At 36.3% G+C, this 19,794-nt stretch overlaps 1 protein-coding gene across 3 annotated transcripts; it reads right to left on the bottom strand.

Moving 5' to 3' along the window:
- Positions 1–494: 494 nt before the first annotated feature.
- Positions 495–19,708, bottom strand: LOC129001973 (aromatic-L-amino-acid decarboxylase-like). Of its 3 annotated transcripts, none has more exons than XM_054429440.1 (9): positions 19,638–19,708; positions 8,040–8,252; positions 7,106–7,271; positions 6,480–6,541; positions 5,002–5,259; positions 3,409–3,717; positions 1,997–2,224; positions 1,268–1,436; positions 495–886 (listed from the first exon to the last, which is right to left on the bottom strand). In XM_054429440.1, the coding sequence occupies exons 1-9, from the start codon at positions 19,638–19,640 to the stop codon at positions 603–605; spliced, it is 1,692 nt and encodes a 563-aa protein (XP_054285415.1). In that variant the 5' UTR covers positions 19,641–19,708; the 3' UTR covers positions 495–602. The 3 variants fall into 3 exon arrangements, with proteins under 3 accessions (XP_054285415.1, XP_054285416.1, XP_054285414.1); XM_054429441.1 differs by lacking the exon at positions 19,638–19,708 and adding an exon at positions 13,014–13,059; XM_054429439.1 differs by lacking the exon at positions 19,638–19,708 and adding an exon at positions 11,664–11,781.
- Between the last annotated feature and the right edge of the window lie 86 nt (positions 19,709–19,794).

Genomic DNA, 19,794 nt, shown 5'->3' with positions numbered 1-19,794 from the left:
AAATCCATTATTACTATCAGTATTGGTTTTTGATGGGAAACATGAATGCTTAAATTTCTTTTGCTAACAAATATAAGATGGAATTGTAGAATTTTATTCCAATATCAATCATTTACACCTATATTTGATAATTAAAATAAAAGAATAGCAGCTATAGCTTACCTTAGAAGATGTACAGGTATGCCATAGCATTGAAGACAAAGAAGACAAACAAAACATTGTGTAATATTTTTTGTCCCGTGGGGGAGTTTTTTAGTTGTAGAAAAAAAATTGGTGAGTAGAATTCTCTTTTGTATACACTTACCTGAAAAAGTTTCCAGGGTACTGAAATATTGTGTGTTTAATGTGTATTCTATGGCCTACCTGTACTTCTTGTGAGGTAAGCTAGCTGCAATCTCCTTATTCTAAAAAATACAAAGCCTGGCCAAAATGTTTTCCTTGAACTAATAAATCTACCACAATCTTTTTGCACAGAGAAAGGAAAAAAATACAAATTCAATTCTTAAAAAAATGTATTACAATCATTCATATCACATAAATCAAAAGGAAAGTTGGAAAAATAAATACTTAACCTAAGGGAGGAATACCGGTTTCGTTTCAAATTACTCTTTGTCTTTACTTTGTTCTTGTTCTTTGCGTGCGTTTTCAAAAACTTCGTCAAAGACATTTGTTGTGTCCTCGTCCACCAAGACGACAGGCGTGGCGCCGTCGTACAGACTATTCCGCACGGATCGCTTGAACGTCGTCTGTGAGACGGTTCTTGTGAAGGAGAACTGCCTGCTAAGCTTACGACCTTCAGGTGTGGTGGGAATGCTGCACAGAATACGAGGTGATTCCGGTGTGAGAATTTCAGCGGCAAAATCGGTTATCACTTTCCATGCGTAATCTGAGGACAAATGTAATTCGTTTAGATAGAGGCAAATACAGGATGTTTTTATAAAACACAACCCAAATTATAAGTATAATGAGCCATTTTTTGTGACAAAACAGGGTCATAAGTTGGCAGTCCTGGGAAAACAAGGAAACTAGTATGTTGGCCAACCTCTTCCGTTGTATTTGTTAGTCAATAGTTTAAATTTTTTTTAGGTGCCAATATCTATTTAGATGAATAAAGTAAACGGCAATTATTATGAGCAAAACTTAACTTAGGATATGATACAATCAACACAGATACAAAACTGTACGTTATAAAGTAACTGCATGGCTAATGTATGATATTGTAGTACTAATCTTTTGAGAACTGTATAGTTAAGAACTATAAATTCACCTATATCAGCTTCACACGCGTTCTGCGCAACAACACAGAACCGGATGATGTACTTCTCCTTGCACCGGGCCGGGACCATGTGCAGCTTCCCGGATTGGTTGATATTTGCAAGTAAACTTGTTGTTAGGGCGTCTCCTTCGGAACGAAGTCGGAAACACACCAGTCCTAACTGTAAAAAAATGCTGCATCAATGTAATATTCTGAAGGTGCTAAACAATACCAACAGATGAGTGTGACCTTTCGGATGGAGCATGCTAAAATAGAAAATGCACATTTTCTTTTTGTATTTTTTGTGTAAATAAAAAAATAGTTAGTTTTGTATTGATTTACTGTTCTATGTTTCACTACTACATAGTGCGTACATGTCTGTCTATAGCAGAGAAGGTAAAGATTAGGATGAAGGTTAAAGTTATACCTGGTAGGCTTTCATTTCAGTACCTTACATCAATATTGAATTTAAGCTTGGTGTATAAAATAAATATATATATATATTTAGTTCAACGATTCTTGTAATCTGGTTGTAGTAGAAAACCTTTTATCAAAACCAAAAACAGGTTTAAATTTTCCTGTGAAATCTCTTTTGATGATATCAGTTGCATAGCTTTGTAAAAATTTGTTTTGAGGAAATATCAATTTATTGTATCGTATATTTTGACTCTTCTCTGGTCTTATTAATGAATATTTATTGATCAAGTTAAAAACTAGCAGCTTCAAAATGCATATTCTTACCCTTGGGTCATTGTTAACTTCAAATCTTTTGTCCTGCCGAACATGGTTCTCAAACCTTTTGGCTAGTTTGATGTGGTTGCGAATGTACTCTTGCATTCCTGAGATCCCATACGAGCGAAGCACAAACCACAACTTTAAGGAACGGAATCTTCTACTCAATGGGATCCCCCAGTGGCGATAGTCAAACACAACGTTTTCATGTTGGTGTTTCAGGTATAGTGGGTCAACCTGAAATTAGCAAATTTGGGAAAAAGTTAATATATCCAAGGCACGAGAGGTTAAATTACCTGGTTGCCATAGGTTATTCTTTGTCAATTGGCAAATTCTTTTGACATACAGTAATATAAGGTGTCATTTTCTAGCCCCAAGAACCTTGTTGCTCCCAGGAGGTCGTCAGTAAGTTTCCAAAACCTACAATAAAAGCATTTTTATGTAAAAACATCGCATGGCCATACAACTATCACGGCCGGCTGCGTGTTCAGAGTGTAGGTCTACACTTTAAACCAGAACATGCAGCCCAACATAATGATCAGTTATATTCATAAAATCGCTCTGGATATCTCTGGTTCCCAGCAATGGGTCAGGCCTCGATCGGGCAGCGGTGTAAATGGGAGGTTGGGGTTCCCCCCGTCAGCGTGCTGATGGTCCCCTTCCTCCTGGCTATTGATGGCGGGTTCTGCCTGTCAGGGATGAGATAGGTCCCGAGTGTTGCTTGCACTAAATGCGTCGGGGCGCTCTACTATGGACCTCTAGGTTCCGACCTAGTGGAACCCAGGTGGAGTGACGCTTAAACAAGCAGCCGGAATCCCTGGTTAGGATTGAGGGGCAACCCTCTTTCCGAAGGGTCTGCTTCGGCAGCCGGCGAGCCTGATGACCTTAAGTCATCCGCCCATGATGTGCCAAAGGTTGATGCGTAAGCTTCGGCCTACATCATGGGGCCCGGGTATGTCCTGTAGGATAGGTACCGGGTAAGCAGTCAGGGGGCTTCGGCTCTCATGACAACAAATAATAATAATAATAATAATAATAAATATTCATAAAAATAAAAATGTTTGTGTTTATTTGTTTTGAAGACTTTCTGACGACCTCCTTGGAGTGGCAGCTTCACATCTTTTATTCTGTATGATGACCTGCCCTCTACCTGGGAGTGGCACGGGCCTTAAGCCATTGGCCAGTCCCCAGGAAGAAGGAGGATCAAGAGACAGGTTCTATCATAGAGATTATAGAGCTTGACTATAACACCTTAAGCATGTTGGAACTCACCATTCAGACGACCAAGGATTACTTTGGCAACCAGGTATTAAACCTCTTGTATACAGTAAAATCATAATGTAATCCGGAACACGGCAACTAAAAAATGAAAGCATGCAAGGCAAATGAAATCAAAATGTTTACAGTAAAACAAAGCTTACATTGAAGCACGAGACGAGCTTCTGCCTATCCTTCACATACAGTAAGGAACAGTCAAAGTTTACGAGGAAGAACTTGTTTGTGTTGGTGTTGAAGCTTTGCGCCAGTTCAACGCCTTTCATGAGGTATCGCAGCTCAGGACAGATCATGGCGCAGCCAGCGTACGCAGCGTCGACATGCAGCCAAACTCCGGCTGCACGGCACACCTGACCCATCTCAGTGAGATTGTCAAACGTGCAGCTACCGGTTGATCCTGTGATTGCGAGTGCGAAAAACGGAACCAAACCATTCGCTATGTCTTCTTCCATTGCCTGAAAAATCACCAGGGATTATTAATTGTGAATCAAACATATACTAGCTACCTCATTCAGCATTCAACAACAATGTAAGGATATTATCATTATATTATTTACTTATCATTGCGATAATATCTTGTTATGTAATATAAAATCTGTGAATTTTGAACCTGCTTTTTATTTTGAAATTAATAAACTACAAATTCAATGTGCCAGATTAATTGACAAAACATTCATAACATTAGTTCTAGAAATAGTTCCAATATAGATGTCCCTAGGTGCAGGTCAAGTCTCTAAATCTCTTTCCACTAACTGGTTTAGATATGTAATAGCCTTCATGAAAGCCTGAAAACCCTTCCAGCAGAAATACAAGTCGCTTGTTTGGTGGAAGCTACTATTCTGTGACGAAGTATACCATTGTAAAAAGGTTTCATTGACATGTACGGTACTACTTTCTCTGACCTAAGCTTATTGACTGTTTGAGTCTAACGTCTAACAGATGATTTGATTTGTTCATTGCAGTTACCTTCTTGAAGCTAAGCTAAACTACCTAAGAGTAGAAGCACAGATGGGCCTGTCAGTAAATGCGAGAAAACCTAAGGAAATAAGGTTAAAAAACTGGAACAGTACCCCCCCCCCCCTGCTCCCGCACCAAGAACAGGCGAGGATGATATTGAACAGGTCAATGAAGTTTGTCATCTGGGCAGTATGGTAACAGAAGGAGGAGCTGATCAGGACATGTAAATGACTTGAACAAAGCATGAGAGTTTCATTTGCCCAGCTTAGGCCAGTTTGGAGAAGCTCTGAAATGAGAAGGAAAAGCTAAACTCAGAATGTTCAATTCAAACGTTAAGATGGTCCTCATTTATGGTTGGGAGACATGAAAGGTTAACATAAGAACACGCAAACTGCAGACTTACATTAATAAGTGTTTACGAACCATTCTCAGGGTGAGGTGGCCTGCTTGATGTCATCTCTAATGAAGATTCGTGGGCCAAAACCAACCAAGAGCCTATTTCTATTTAAATACCGGTAACCAGAGAAAATAGAGATGGATTGGGCATATTCTTCGGCAACCACATGATACAGTCACGAGACAGGCCTTGGAATGGAAACCAAAAGGAAACAGAAGAAAATGAAGACCAAGAATCACGTGGAGAGAGAGATAGAGAGTCAATGCATGACATGGGCTAGGGCAAAGGAGCTGGCCAACAAAAAGCTGGAGAGTGTTTGTCGAGGCCCTTGCCCCCCCCCCCCCCCCCCTAGGAGCGCAAGGATATAAGTAAGTGAGTAAGTTACCTTCTTGAGTATGTCTCCACGCAGGACATTCTCCTCGTCGGGTTCCAGTATCCTCAGTCTGACCAGGCAGATACTAGCAGCCTTCTCCACACATGAGTGGGCCTCTCTAGAACAGTAAGCCACTAGCTTGGGCAGCAGCGCAGCCTTCAGGTGGATGTCTTCGTTAATTAGAGAAGCGGAATTGTCTTTTTGTAGCTTCCGGAGTGCTTCAAGTCGCGCCGCCAACATGCATGTGAGAACACAATCACTTGCCGAACCCTGAAACCCATTCGAATATTGTTTGCTAAGTTTTGTATAATTAGCATAATGCCTGTGCGTATACTAATTCAAAATTTAATACATGCGATTTTCAAAATCAGGAAGGATTTATTTCGTCTTGTTATGGTCTGAGTCAGGAAGTTATAAACTCAACAAGTAGTTAAAACCTTATTCAAAAACATTTCACCATCTTAAACTTCATGATTTCGGAACCATTTATAAAATATAATATACTAGCTGTAACCCGCGGGCTTTGCCCCGTTTAACTTCTTAATTTTCAAGATTATCTCGTTCGCATGGCTCAATCACGTCCTGGTTGAAATTTGTTCGCTACGCTCACTCACCTTTAGGTTGGAGCTCGTTCGCTACGCTCACTCACCTTTAGGTTGGAGCTCGTTCGCTGCGCTCACTTGCCTTCAGGTTAGCTCGTTCGCTACGCTAACTCGCCTCCAGGTTGAAGTTCGTTCGCTACGCTCACTCACCTTTTGGTTGCAAATTAGCTGTTGTCATAAATGTAAAAGAAATAATAGTGCTGCACCCTGTTGGTAATTTTTGTAACTTTAATGCTATTGAACATCACAGAACAGAACCAACTTGTTTAATTGAAACAGCTGTTAAGATTCAATAATTTCATTTCTCATAAGGTTAACATGGGAAACTCCAGAGCCACTGGGGCGGAGCCCGAAAGGATTTTTGAAATAAGAATATGCCTATATGTTAATCGGGAATGTGAGCTATCATCATGCCAAATTTCAGCCCAATCCGACCAGTATTTTTCGCGTTCACTTGTCACAAACATACATCCATACATCCATACATCCATCCATCCAAACTTTCTCATTTATAATATTAGTAGGATGAAAACCTTGCACAACATGTATATCTTACACACATTTTTTCCTTTAGATTTACATTTTTTGTTGTATCCTGAGTTCTTGTAGGGTTGTAGGTAAGATGTTTGTGTCACCCTATACATTTTGACAACTTGAGTGACATCTTCAGGGTAACAAAGGCAAATCTATTATAATTCAAGTTTATTTTAAAATTTCATGTTTAAACCTTTTTAGTTTTTGACAAGAACATTCACTTTAAATTCAAGGGCTCTGAAAGTATTCACATTTTATTAGGTTCAGGGTACATCCTCTACTTCAGTTAATATTCTCCCATCAATCATACTCATAACAACTATAGCATATTTAAAAAATAAATGGAATTCTTACCTGTATTACTCCCCCGCCTTTACTGGTTGATAAAAACGTTGAGGGAAGACCAAGAGCATGTGCTGAAACATTTTTAATTCTATATCACTTTTTATGTCCATTACATATAAATGAATATATTGAAAATAACTGTTACTAAATTTTGTAATGGTAGACTACTTATGAAGACGTGATCCTGCTGATTAAAAAAATATTGTCTTAATTAAGTCTAAGTCTTATTAAACATTTTTAGTCAACCAGGAAACATCAGCTAGTCAATCAACCAGTGTGATGGATAAGTGGTAAATGAGCTGTAGCTCAATTTTCTTTCAATATTTTGCCTTTTGCCTCCATCTTGAAAATAGAGGTAACTTTCTTTACAACTTTATTATCTTTGATGACAGTGGCTTAGCTAAAACTTCCTCATAGATTAATCATCCTGGCAGATAAACTGAAGATAATTTTTAACCATTTATATTTACAGTTTACATAAAGTGAAGTTTGCATTAAAACAAAAAAGGAACATTCAGTTAACTGCAGAATCAAATCTGCACAATCGCTCGCCTGAGGCTTGAGACTTTACAATGGAGAAGTCTACTTGCACTTTTAGGAAGTTGGTATGTATGGGTTTTGTGAACACAACTTACCCATCCAGTCCATTACGATAGTTTCTAGCTCAGTACAGGCCGGACTTGCGGCCCAGGAGAAGCCTATACAACCTATGATGTCTGATAACATATCTCCTAGTATTGATGGATAGGAGTTGCCTGACGGGAAGTAGGCATGGAACCTGGGATGTTCCCAATGCGTGATCTGTAACATCCAACCGCCATCAATTAATATTAGTGTATAGTGTTGTCTTGGTCCCATGTGTAAACCACAGGTAGAGGTTTAGTGGGATGGGGGAACCGTAATCCCACTCTGTTGTGTTGTTACCCAATCATATATTTTGATAGAGGACCAGTATTTTTCCATGACTATTGGTGAGCGTTCTACTGGAATATTTACAACTAGACAACTGTGAACAGGTGTAAGACCATCTATAACAACCATTGCAAATAATTGACAAGACTGATCACAAGAAACTCATAAAGTTTACAGTTCAATTTTATATTCATGCTGTTAGTAACTTCTACCTTTGACTATTGATGGAACTAAAAATGTCATCCTTATGCTGAAATCTTTCTGCATTTTTTAATCAAAATGGACATAATTTGATTGAACCACAGACCAATTGTGCTGGTATACCTAAATTACTAATTTCTGTCAAATATCATAATATGTGAACTTTTAATTCAAGTCAAACTGAAGGGGCCTACCTATTATTGTAGGCTACGCTAAAATATAATCTTTTATGTAACATCAACTATCAGTACCTAACAAAAAATAAGGTTGAATATAGAATTTTAGACACTTAAATGAGAACAACCGTGACTGGCTCATTCAACAATTTTCTTTTTTTTATTATTAGTGACAGCTGATCCATCCCATATAGATGGGATGTCTACTTCCAATATCCAAAAGTCAATGCTTCTAAGCTGTAGAATCAATTTTACATTTTGTGAATTTCTGTTCACTCACTCCTGGCATGATGTGTGCGTCCACGTCCCTCATAATGTCATCCCAAGATTCAGGGTTCTCTGGGGGTTCTGTAGGTAGGAGCTCCTTGAGGTACCCAGGCTTGACCTTGCTGACCACACACTTTTCTGGCAATGTCTCATTGTACTTGCACATATAGTCCACCATCTCCTTGCCTCTAACTCTGAACTCTGCCGTGTCCATCCCTTTGCCTGACTGTGGAACCAAATTACAGTTAGGTACAAGCTAAACAGATCATCTCACTCCATCCTACAGTCACCTTGTATTCATATTCAGGTTAAAATAAGCATCCAAGTCTTTATATTTATATCAACCTAAAATTTCCTGTTTATATTTACGACTTTAAAGTGTAAACTTACATTACCAGACATTTCTTTTAAAAATCATCTGTGTTTTAATGGTTCTGACATAAAAAAAAATATTAGTGGTGTGTAACACATAGAAATAGTGTCAATAGAATTAGAGATAAAAATATGGAAAAATTGAACAAGCTTAGTTATGATCTTTAACTTAGACAGAATATGCATCAAACAATGAATGTTGAAAATTTGACTTAAAAATAGAGAAAAAATAATAAATATGACTGGATTTATTTACAACAAAATACATTTTTTTTACATAAATCACAATTAATTAATACAATTGTTGATGCAAAACATTGTATTATATAAATACATATAAAGTAGGTCTACTAGAACATACAAATGTTCATGCAATGATGCAATAGCATAAATTATACATGCAATTACTGACACTGTGAGCCTAAAGTATGTTCAAGTTGTCTATGTGCTTAAAGGCTATAGAAAACAAAACATGCACATAATGCATTGAAAGGAAATGAATAAAACAGTCAGCAAAACACTAGCAAACACACCAGCCTAATGCCACTCGTGCACAATAACTCAGATTTCAAACCATCAAACAACACAAAACACTGGCCAAATTAATTTATGCATCCAAAAATCCATCTTATATTGGGAGATTTTTTTCGTAGCTACGCTGTATGTGAAAGGATTGAAACAATACAAAAGAAAAGAAGAAGTATTATTTATCACCTTCTTCGACTCTGCCTTCAACTAAGTTAATCCCTTTTTAGCGAATTTCCCTATAGGGAAGTAGCTATTACCGTAGGTGGCACGGTAAGACCTAGACCCGGGACCGATTTACTTTTTCATTTTGATGTCCCCAGAGGCCAAAAACACCATTCGTACAAATTTTTATATATGTATATATATATATATATATAGACTTATATATATATATATATATATATATATATATATATATATATATATATATACGTCCGTGAACGCGATAACTTGAGTAATTTTTGTCCGATTCTGATGAAATTTGGTTTAAAGGTGTAAAGCGGGATAAACTTGAATGAGTTCGCGAACCAGCACGATCGGACCATGGGAACGGGGATTTACGGGGGGTTTTATGGAGTAAAAATTGGTTTTTCTCACTTTTGACCCTCAAAACACAAAATTTCCCGATTTCTCTTTAGACCTTTTTAAAGAGCTTAAAAAAACAAATAATTTAGTATATAAAAGTATTTTTGTTCGATTATTAGTAACGAAGAAAATTAAAAAATTGTAAATTTAAAATTCCCATGTTATTCTTATGGAGAATAATGTCAAATCTTGTAGTTTGCTTGTTTATGGATATATTTTGATCACACTTGGCAAATTTATTTATTTTGTACTAAGCTATCAATATTTTACTCAAAAACACACTTTATTAGTTTCCTTGTAGCAGCAAACCTAGGTACTCGTTAAACCTAATGTTATTAAAATATATTTAACTGAAAATCAATTCAGACAAATGGAAATTCGCTTAGTCGGCAGGTTTGCTGCGGCGGGGGTATTTAACCTTTTGTGGGTCTGATAGGCCCCAGTCAGAGCCTCAGGTGTTGATAGAGGTAGAGGTTTGAAAAAAATCAGGTGTGGTTTGCATGCGACGCCCGAATGGTAGGTAATTGCACGTCCTTAAGTTCTTATCCCTGTCCTTTTGAGGAATTTCCCTCTTCCTTGCGCCCCCTCCCCAAAAACCCTAAAACCTCTTTCGCCCCTGGACTCGAGCCCACGATAAAGGCGGCTGAGGAGTGTAAAGCCGTTTAAGTTATAAAACTACCCTATGTTGAATGGGATCTGTAGGTAGTAAGACTAATAAGTGACCAACTAATTTCGTGACTGTGCGCGCTCTTTCATAATAAATAATTTTTTAAATTGTTGAAAGACAGCAACCACGGCTTCCCTCGAACAAACAATCCAGTAATCCAAGGTCAACTCACGGGATATGGCTATTTAAGGAAAGTAAAATATCAATTATTTAAAATTGAAATGTCTATCTTGTGTGATTAAGCACGATATTTTTCAAGGATATAAGGCCTACATTGTTCTGGCAAATCCCTTCCTATATTGTCATTGAAGTAGTACATATTGTCAAATTATTAAAACCATAATAAAATAGCTACTCCCCTATATGGAAATTCGCTAAAATATAAACCAAAACCTTGTCACCCATATTAAATTCGAGAAATGCATATGAGTCATGGAAATATGTTTAAAGTAATGGACAAATCATATCCACGAGATATTGTGTCCAATGTTGGTCGTGTGCTGTACAGGGCTCTGTATTTCATAGTGCTCCCCTCCCAGATGGCTAATTTCATAGATTTAAATTAGCACTGAAATCTGTCGAACTGTTTATTGCAGGAAGAGGGGTTCAGCCATGGCCCTTCTTATTTCAAGAGGTACCAGTTCCAATTACATTAACTGTTGTATCAATAGTAAACGTAAAAATCTCAATATGGTACTCAATAATCTATTAATCCTGCTTTAGTTTTCTTCAGTCGATCATGTCCTATTAGAGGGATAGTCCAAAGTGAAGTGTACAAAATGCTCTTGGGTGCAAACTGAATAGGATACGAAAATCTTTACCAGTACAAGGTGGATAACTACGTACAGTAGAACCTTTAAACGCATCTTTCTATCAACGACGACTTCCTAAAATGAAACGAAGTTTTCTCCTTCGTGAAATTGACCGTGGCAGAATCATATATTAACATTTTCATTATTAAAAAAGAAGGGAAGGGAATGACAAATATCCAGTAGTCAATAGCTGAAAAAAATGCAAAGTTGCGGCTGCTACGATTGCTAGGAATTAAGCTTAGTTAGCTAGGCAAAACGTTGGCCAAGTTGAGTATTGTGCTTCATTTGGCGGATTAGCCTAGAAATGAAGCCTAACGCATTGATTTAACGTAAATAAGAGGTAAAAACTAGCACTAACTGATAATGTTGGGTTCTAATAATGTTGTTCATCCAATAATATATCGCAGGTTCTCTACGGAACTGTATCCTATTAGACAATGGTCAAATACCAGTGGCTCGCATAAGGTGGCAACTTCTTGTACGTCAATCACATTCAATTTAACGCTACAGTAGGGATGTTGCAATGAAACTACATGAAACCACAAAGCACTCGGCAAGGGTGACCCTCAATCTTGAAGGTATGAAGATTACATTGTTGTGGCTTGTCATAGTGTATTATGGGATTGTATTTATGTGATATTTTAGAAAACTATATAGGCCTACTTGCATTTACCTGGTAAGATTTAGACGATGACCCACCCATACTGAAATTTTGAACTGGAACAAAATTACTTTTTATATTTGTTGAAAACTTAAATTTAGTCTTGTTACCATCATATGGTCTGTGTTGATGTTTGTTGATTCAACTGAATATAATTAAATCAGATGAAATTAATGATTTAAACTAAACACAGACGAAAATAAGTGAGTACAAAATAATTTATTGGCAAAATAATGATTGATCAATAATTAGAACAAAGATTAAATAAGTATAGGTAAATATAATCGATTGTAGAGAAAATATTCCAGCTCTTTATTAATGACAAAAACATTGGCATTCAATAAAATTGAGTTTATAGGAACCGAGCTTACGAATATATGTTATTTAAATTTAAATCAAGTTAAAAAAAAACAGCAGTGTCAGTGGTTTAAGATCAAAAGAATGCGAATGCATTTCTCTATTTTCCTTTTGTTTTGTTTCCCCTGATTTGAGTGAAATGGCGATGATATTAGGTGTGGCTGATAATATGGCCAAGTTTAGGGCCTTTTTAAAACTATAAATTACTTTTTACTGTATATAATACAAAATTTGTGTGGTTGGTAAATAAAAATATAAAAAATAGATGAGGAATGATTTTTATGATATTACAAATAAGTTTGTAAAAAAGGCATATATTAAATAAGCACTATGTTTTATTTATTACAAACATACCACAGATCTTTATTGACAGATATTAAAAAATTGAATTTTAAGACGCATTTCGTAATATAAATTCAATCAAAACGTACAGAAAGATTAGGTAAATCCAGCAAGAAAAGATTAACAAATATTTAGAGCAAAATCATGAGAAAAAAATTTTCTTGTTAAGATTTTGAATAACTGTTCAACTTATTTTTTTTACAAATTTTAAGAAAACTGCAATATTTACAGTATTTTTTTTTTCTTTGGAAATGCCACATTGCTATTTCATTAGCATTATTTGTTGCCAATGAGGCCACACGACCATATAAACGAGGAGGTCCCTAACAGTCGATTTCGACGGGTTTCACCTATAGTAGTATACTGCAAAGTGGCTGAGTAATTATTTATTAGTAAACTAAGCGATTGCTTGGTTAGTAAATTGAGTACATGATACTTTATTAGTAAATTAGTTACAGTACATGATGCTTTTATCAATAAATAAGCCAATTATGCTTTTATCTGTGCATAATAATGTTAAATATATAATCAAGACGCATAATAATGTTAAATATAATCAAGATGCATAATCATTTTAATAATACATAATCAAGCTGTGGTGCAAATTCCCTTCTTTCAATTTTGAAAAGCAGATTATTTTTTGCATTTTTTTGCGTAACTAACCTTTTTCTCTTTTCTCTTGAAGAACCTTGGCGGTAGTACTAGGGCTATCCAATGCTGAACAACGGGTAAACACGATAATGAATAGAATCCCTAAAACACGGGAACGGCAAGGAATGATACAATGAACTCATATCACGGCACAACTACTTGCTAGAGCTGATGAGGTCGTGACGGTGTTAGGACTGGAGTGAACGGTGAACGGGAGTTGAGAGTCATTAGAATCAGTCTAGGAGCTGGTCATGGAACGAGTTGTTCATCGAGTGAGTCAGGGGATGGAAAAAGTGGTACAAATTACTTTGGACGTAAAACACAATCTCATGAATATAGGTCCAAGTGAAATATTATTTTTACGAGATTTTTACTGTTTCTTTGTTGGTAGATAAAATATTGTTTCCGAAACATTACATGGCATTCAGGTATATATTTGTGAAAATTTACCTATTTGTTAAATGCAGACGTTATCATACAATTGATAAGAGTTTGTCCTTTTAAAACTTTCCTTCGCAAACGCACCCTAAAAGAAGGAAAACGTATGCGTGTAATTGGGAAGCCGATCCAAACATTTCATGTAGATTTTTTGTTCGTACCTGTTAACCCATCTATGTGATTATCAAGTGTATTTTTTGATCTACATAGACGTTGAATAATACTGTTGAAAACGTACTCTCCAGAATATACGTTCTTTCAATTCTGGGTTGCTGGCTAGGGTTGGTTTTACCTCCACCCAAATGCAAGATATTTAGCATTTAGTCGTCCAGAACATATTTCCCCAACACTTTGAGAACTTTTTCTCTGTACACGGGTTATAAAAAGGTTTCGAGTAAATAAAAATATTAATATAGGACAGTGTGCCTACTAAAACTACGTTTTTTGAAACCTTAAGTATCAATCATTACCCACATTGGATACTGAAATCTCACCACAGATTTGGTAGAGAGCAATGTTTCCACAATTTCAGGACTAGAAAGACGAAAATACGATTTTCTATACAGTTTCTCGTATTTCATCCAGATCCGCTAAGTGTATGTTTTCAGACATGTATAAAGTAAAAGTTGCTACGGTAAACGTATAACACTTTTGGAATGTAACATGTAGGGACGCCTTGAAATGTCTTGGAATTTGTGTTAATAATGTCTTGTTCGGTCTTTAGACCCAAAACAGATCACCAAATTGAGTCGTTCTTCACAGTTTCATGTTGTCAAACTTGCATGACGCAACTCGACAAAGTGTGGCTTAATTCATAAATATTCAACGAGTAATTATTACATGACAAAGTAAATATCGATTATCTCGTCAAATTGAGGGTCTCAGCAGTGTTACCAGGCTTCGCTGGAATTGGAGCAAAATGCGTTATATTTATAACAACCTATGCTGTGAATAGGTTAAACATTAGGGTAATATTTTATTGTGATATTCAACGGCAAAACCTTACCCGGCCATTTATGTTGTATAGTTTTAAAACACGTAAGGAAGGATTGCGTAGTGCAGGGTTAAAGCCAGCCATTAATAAACTCAAATAATGGAAATTCGACGCAATCAAATAGCCGTGGATCGAGACTATATCGAGTAGTTCGGATTTCGGATGCCACTTGACCTGCTGGTGAACTTTTACATGTGTGTGTGCGTCATTGTCATGTACATACCGATCTGTGGTAAATGTTTGATTTATAGCGAATAATGCTATAAATGTATCCTTACTCCGTGTTATGTGGAATCTATGTAACTTTACCCAACCCACCATGTTTAATAATAGAGATCGATGGTAAAACCTCCCTATCCCAAGCGTGATGTAAACAACTTCACTTAAAGTTTCAAAAACTCACTCGGTGAAGTAATGAAACCCATATTAAACCCATTCAAATGACATTGAGTGATCAACTGAATAAAATATACCTTTAAGGAGCCAACGACGTTCAACGCTAAAAATCAGCTGTGTGCTTGAATGTTATTGTTGTGCTTTAATTTTCCTAACCTAACTTCTGTTTGTAAAAGAACGTTACTGTTAGAAGATGAGTGAAATGGATAATGAAAAATATTGTACGTATCTCCCTGTATATTGTCGGATCAGGTAAAATCTTGTACGGTACACGTTACGCAGAAGCGTGTTTACACCACTTAGGTGAATTATGCTCGCTTTCGCTCGTTGCACAACATCACCTGCGTGATGTAAAAACGCTCTTACTACTCTTGTAAGGTAAATAGCTCTTATATCAACGACGTCTTATGGTCTTACCACTTTTCACATTGGTGCCCAATGATAGCACAATGTGCTAAAACCTTTTTTTATGGAATTCCTTATGTGAATATTTCAGAACAAGTTTCTTCATCATGTTGGTAAGACTAGCTTGCTGATACAGCCACAAATTAAATCCTCTTAAACGACGCCAAAGATTTTTGACAGTTGAAAACAAAATTGAATTAATTCAGAGCAGGCCTAAATGCGTTTTCTCATTATATAGGCCTACACTTTTCTATAAAAATCTTGAATGTGTCTAAATGATTGATTTTTTTGTAAAGCTGTTAGACGTAAAAATACTTCAGCGTACACATTTTAAATTCACATGTAAAAGTTAAATCTTTACGCAACCTGAATTACGTTTTTTCAACGGAATGAAACTAAATTTATGAGAAATATTTCAATCAACAACAGTTTTATTTCCACATAACTATTATGTACCTATGTTTATACTGTAATTTGCTCTGGATTGCACACTTGGTTGGTTAACCGAATTTTTTAATGCAAAGCCAGTATTTTGAATAAAAGATTCAAGAACTATTTTAATTGGTAAAACCACCAAATCCTTCTAGTTAAGCTGTGGATCAGACCAGCCAACACCACAACCCACACTTGATAATCTTGTAAAAATATTACTAAGCAAAGAATTACGCAACCAAGCAAATCCGTTGGTACAAAATATTAATTCAACCTTAACAACTAGAACACAACACGAACCTGTGCATAAAATGACGGAATGCGAACACTGGAGTACGGTTAAACGGCAACTGATCGAGTACAGTTGAGCTGCCAATATCGTTGATGGCGATTACACAGGTGCTAAAATTAGTGGATAGTTGACTCACACACCTTTGTCTAGTGTTGTCAACGTGGGTTTGTTGCTCTACAAAGTGTCATCACTCTTATCCGGACATCGCTTAACCGGTCGTTGTCAAAACACTACAAACCGGCAACTTTAAAGAGACCAGTCATGAATAAAAGATGAGATTACTCTGCTGCACTCTATGACTCAGCCGCACCCGCACGGATATGGTATCGATGATTAGTATTACTTTACTGTGGGGATCTACTGGTCTGCTATTAGTGGTTGCGTGGGACTTCGTTCCCAAAGGTACCGGGTTCAAACCTCGATAGTGACTAATGTATTTTGTCTAAGGGGAAATGCCACATAATCTACGCCTTGCCTGAAATAATGTGTTATAATGTCCCCAGGTTAGTGCTTATGTTCTAGAATGTGGAGATGGGGAAAAGTTGGAGTTGCCGTAATGGATTTTATCACGTATTTACCCGGCTATATCGTTATCCGACCTTTAGTGCCAAGGTGTTCGGATAAGTGGGAGTCTGATGTAGCCATACACGGGTAGGATTTAATGTTTAATCCAAGGTGATATGAGAACACAGCAATTTACAAATGTAAACATTTAATTTTACTCACTATGTAGTGTATGTATTTATAAATGTGAGTATATTTAAACGTGTATTTGTAAATAGCACGCCTAAACAAAGCTTATCTCATTAAACTTTTTTAACTAGACGGCGTAACTTTGTTCATTTTTTGCCAACAACGTCCTTCGGTTCTTGAACTACTCGACATTCGCTTAAGTAAACAATCACTTGAAAATTGTATTGAATATTCGTTTTGGGAATTGTTAGAAATTCGCTTGAATTTCCTGGGGGATACCCAGCTATAGTTATAAGCAATTCTATGGCACGACTGAAAAAAACCTTGGAACTTTAACCAATTCTACAGAGAGAAACGAGAACCCCTAAAGAAAGAAAATAGCCAACAAACTTCCAACAACGAGTTTCCTGAAGTTAAGTTACTGTGACTCGTACCATTGACTTTATATCTCTACAGAGTAGAGTGTAGAGATATAAAGTCAATGCTCGTACTATATCTACATTAGCTGTTGTGGTTGTAACACTTTTGCGGCTTTCACTCATTCTTTTAGAGTATAAACTGTATTTTTAAATAATTTTACCCAATCCTCAATAGTCTTTTTCATTCTCAGCACCATACCGACCTAAGATGAAATGTTTTCATAACAATATTGAGGTTATAATTACAGCTGTTAATTCATTGTTGCATTATTTCATTGTGTGACAGCGAAAGAAAACTGTTGTGCTATCATAGCCTCATCCTGTATTATGAGACCGAAATGTATACCTAGTGCAAAAAGTTTATCGACACAAGTTGACAAGTTAAATATTCCTTCAACCTTGAATGCATTAATATTTTACTTTGAAATGGCGACCATACGACAGTAGGTATTTTAAGCCAAGTATGAATGGAAATGAGTGTAGGATGAGTGGCACTATCTTGTAGTCTTGTTAGTAACTATAGTAATACCAGAACCAAAAGAACCCTGGGCCATTTCGAGCCGCGCAGGTTTGAATGGTACGGCACACCTACCTGCGCGAACCACGTGATCTTTTCGTTTCTGCGCAGGTTGTTTTGTTCGTGGTATATCTATAGGCCGACATATTCCTTAGACACAGCTGTTAATTAATAGCACATACAGCCAATGGTAACTAAGGGACCTACAGTTTAAAGTGGAATCCGAACCACATTTTTTGCTCGTCACTACAGACTATTTCGCAGCTATCTGAAGACAATGAAGTAACATGGTTCAGCTATAAAATATTCCATAAAGTCAAACTCAATCCAGTATGTTTATCAAACTGCGCTACCGTCGTCCTTATCGTTATCATACACACACATCACTTCAAGTTGATTCACTGTAGTGAATAGTAGTGAACGTTCAATCAAGTCATCAGTCAACTATCTCATGGAGACAGACTGATGAATGGAAACGTTCTCTCTTGACCTTCCAACGCAGGGTTTGTTTTGTTACGGATTAAAGAATTCCGCGAAATCATCTGCTCTGATGAACTAGCAAAATGTCACGAATGTAGTGATTATTGTGTATTGATTAATCTAAAGCTGCTTACGGGATTTGGATATTTTATTCGAACGTTGTTTGTTAATTATTTATCAATACTATTAATTGAGATGGGGACGCCACCTATGTGCGTATATGATTGTAGAATGGAGTGAGATGATCTGTGTAGTTTTTTTACTGACTAAGATCAGCTGTTTCATTAGCCAGGATAATCTATTTAAAGCCCAATGATCAGGGACAGCTGGGTCCGGTTTCGAGTTGGTTTCGATACATCAAAAAGCTACTGACTTTTCTCAAGATCAGGTAAAATTTTGACTACTAGGCGAGCCCTACAACTACTAAGATACCCAAACTACTACACAATTTTTATTACAACAATACACAATAGAAGTTTAAAGTTGTGTCTTTGGTCTAACCTCCAACCTATAATAACCCCCAACTCAGGACTTATTCATAATAATGATTTCAACCAGAAAATTTGTCGTTGTAGTGAACTATCGAAAAAAGTCCTATTGTTTTATATAAGCTACGTATAATACACAATACTACCACCAGTATCTCTACCTGTGCTTTGCAACAGATTATGTACATTCAATTATAAATGCCATTACAGTTTTACAAAACAGTATTTACTGCCAATATCTATGCAATTTCATCCGTTTGTTATTTTTTTTTAAACTTTTATGCCGTTTACTATTTATTTCATTTTTTTATATTTTTCATTTACTTTTATTTCATTTGGTTGTCATCGTCATAGAATAAATTAATACGCTTACCGCGTAGTTAAACAAAATATTTAATCTGATTTGTCCCAATGTCTTTTGGGACGAAGCCAAGAGTAAAATTAAATTATATGAAGTAAAATTATCTTTTTGAACGAGGTTAATTGAACTGTACATTATTGAAATGTTGCTAATTGAATAACCTAACGTGTAAAATATTTAAGACTATAAAAACTGTTGATTTTACAATATAAACAGTTAGTTTTTTTATTACGCTTATTTGTGAGGAATACATTAAATAGGTACAACGACACTAAATAAAACTCAGGTGTTTAAGAATCAGATAAAAAAAGTGATTTTACTTTTTCTTTTAACGCAATCATCAGTGTATCGGAAAATGAATTATCAGTTTTAGTTAGGACCAGTGAACCACTCATATAACACTCAAGTATTTCTCTATTGAAATGAGAATGTTTTAATCAGCATTAGCTGCATTGGAACCCGTAAGAAGTGTTGTAAATACATATAACTAAGTATTGCTTAAACATTTTTCATGCTTGGGCATTGATGAATTTTTTACATGTTTACAAAAAATCATGACGTTAAAGAATCGAATACACATTGTATAAAATTAAATAATAAATAAACTTAGATTACAACACCAGATAAAACACAATTAAAACATGCAACCACGGCCACAACATAGTAAGAAGAACCACAAAAACACTGACACAAATAATTTACTTGTTACTGTATTACTTACCATTTCAAATAAATCACAGCCAATACCTCACTACACTCCGGTCTTACTCCGCGAACCTCGACCACCTCGACTCACTGAATGAATGGAGCGCGACGGATTTCGCGGGTGTTATCTGCAGATTTGGAGGGAATTCCCCTCTCCCCCACCAGGATCTTGA

Source organism: Macrosteles quadrilineatus, unplaced genomic scaffold, assembly GCF_028750875.1.
Source record: "Macrosteles quadrilineatus isolate MER2022 unplaced genomic scaffold, UCM_ALF_1.0 Scaffold_9__3_contigs__length_116548681, whole genome shotgun sequence".
In the NCBI taxonomy this organism is placed as follows: Eukaryota; Metazoa; Arthropoda; class Insecta; order Hemiptera; family Cicadellidae; genus Macrosteles; species Macrosteles quadrilineatus.
Note: the sequence above shows the minus strand (reverse complement) of the source record. Positions and strands in the feature narration are given on the sequence as shown.

Coding starts and splice junctions, on each gene's coding strand:
- LOC129001973 (XM_054429439.1), bottom strand. CDS start 11,693: ATGGGTGGGTCATCGTCTAAATCTTACCAG. Junction 7,272..8,039: donor ACGCACACATCATGCCAGGA/GTGAGTGAACAG, acceptor TGGATGTTACAG/ATCACGCATTGGGAACATCC. Junction 887..1,267: donor CGCGTGTGAAGCTGATATAG/GTGAATTTATAG, acceptor ATTTGTCCTCAG/ATTACGCATGGAAAGTGATA.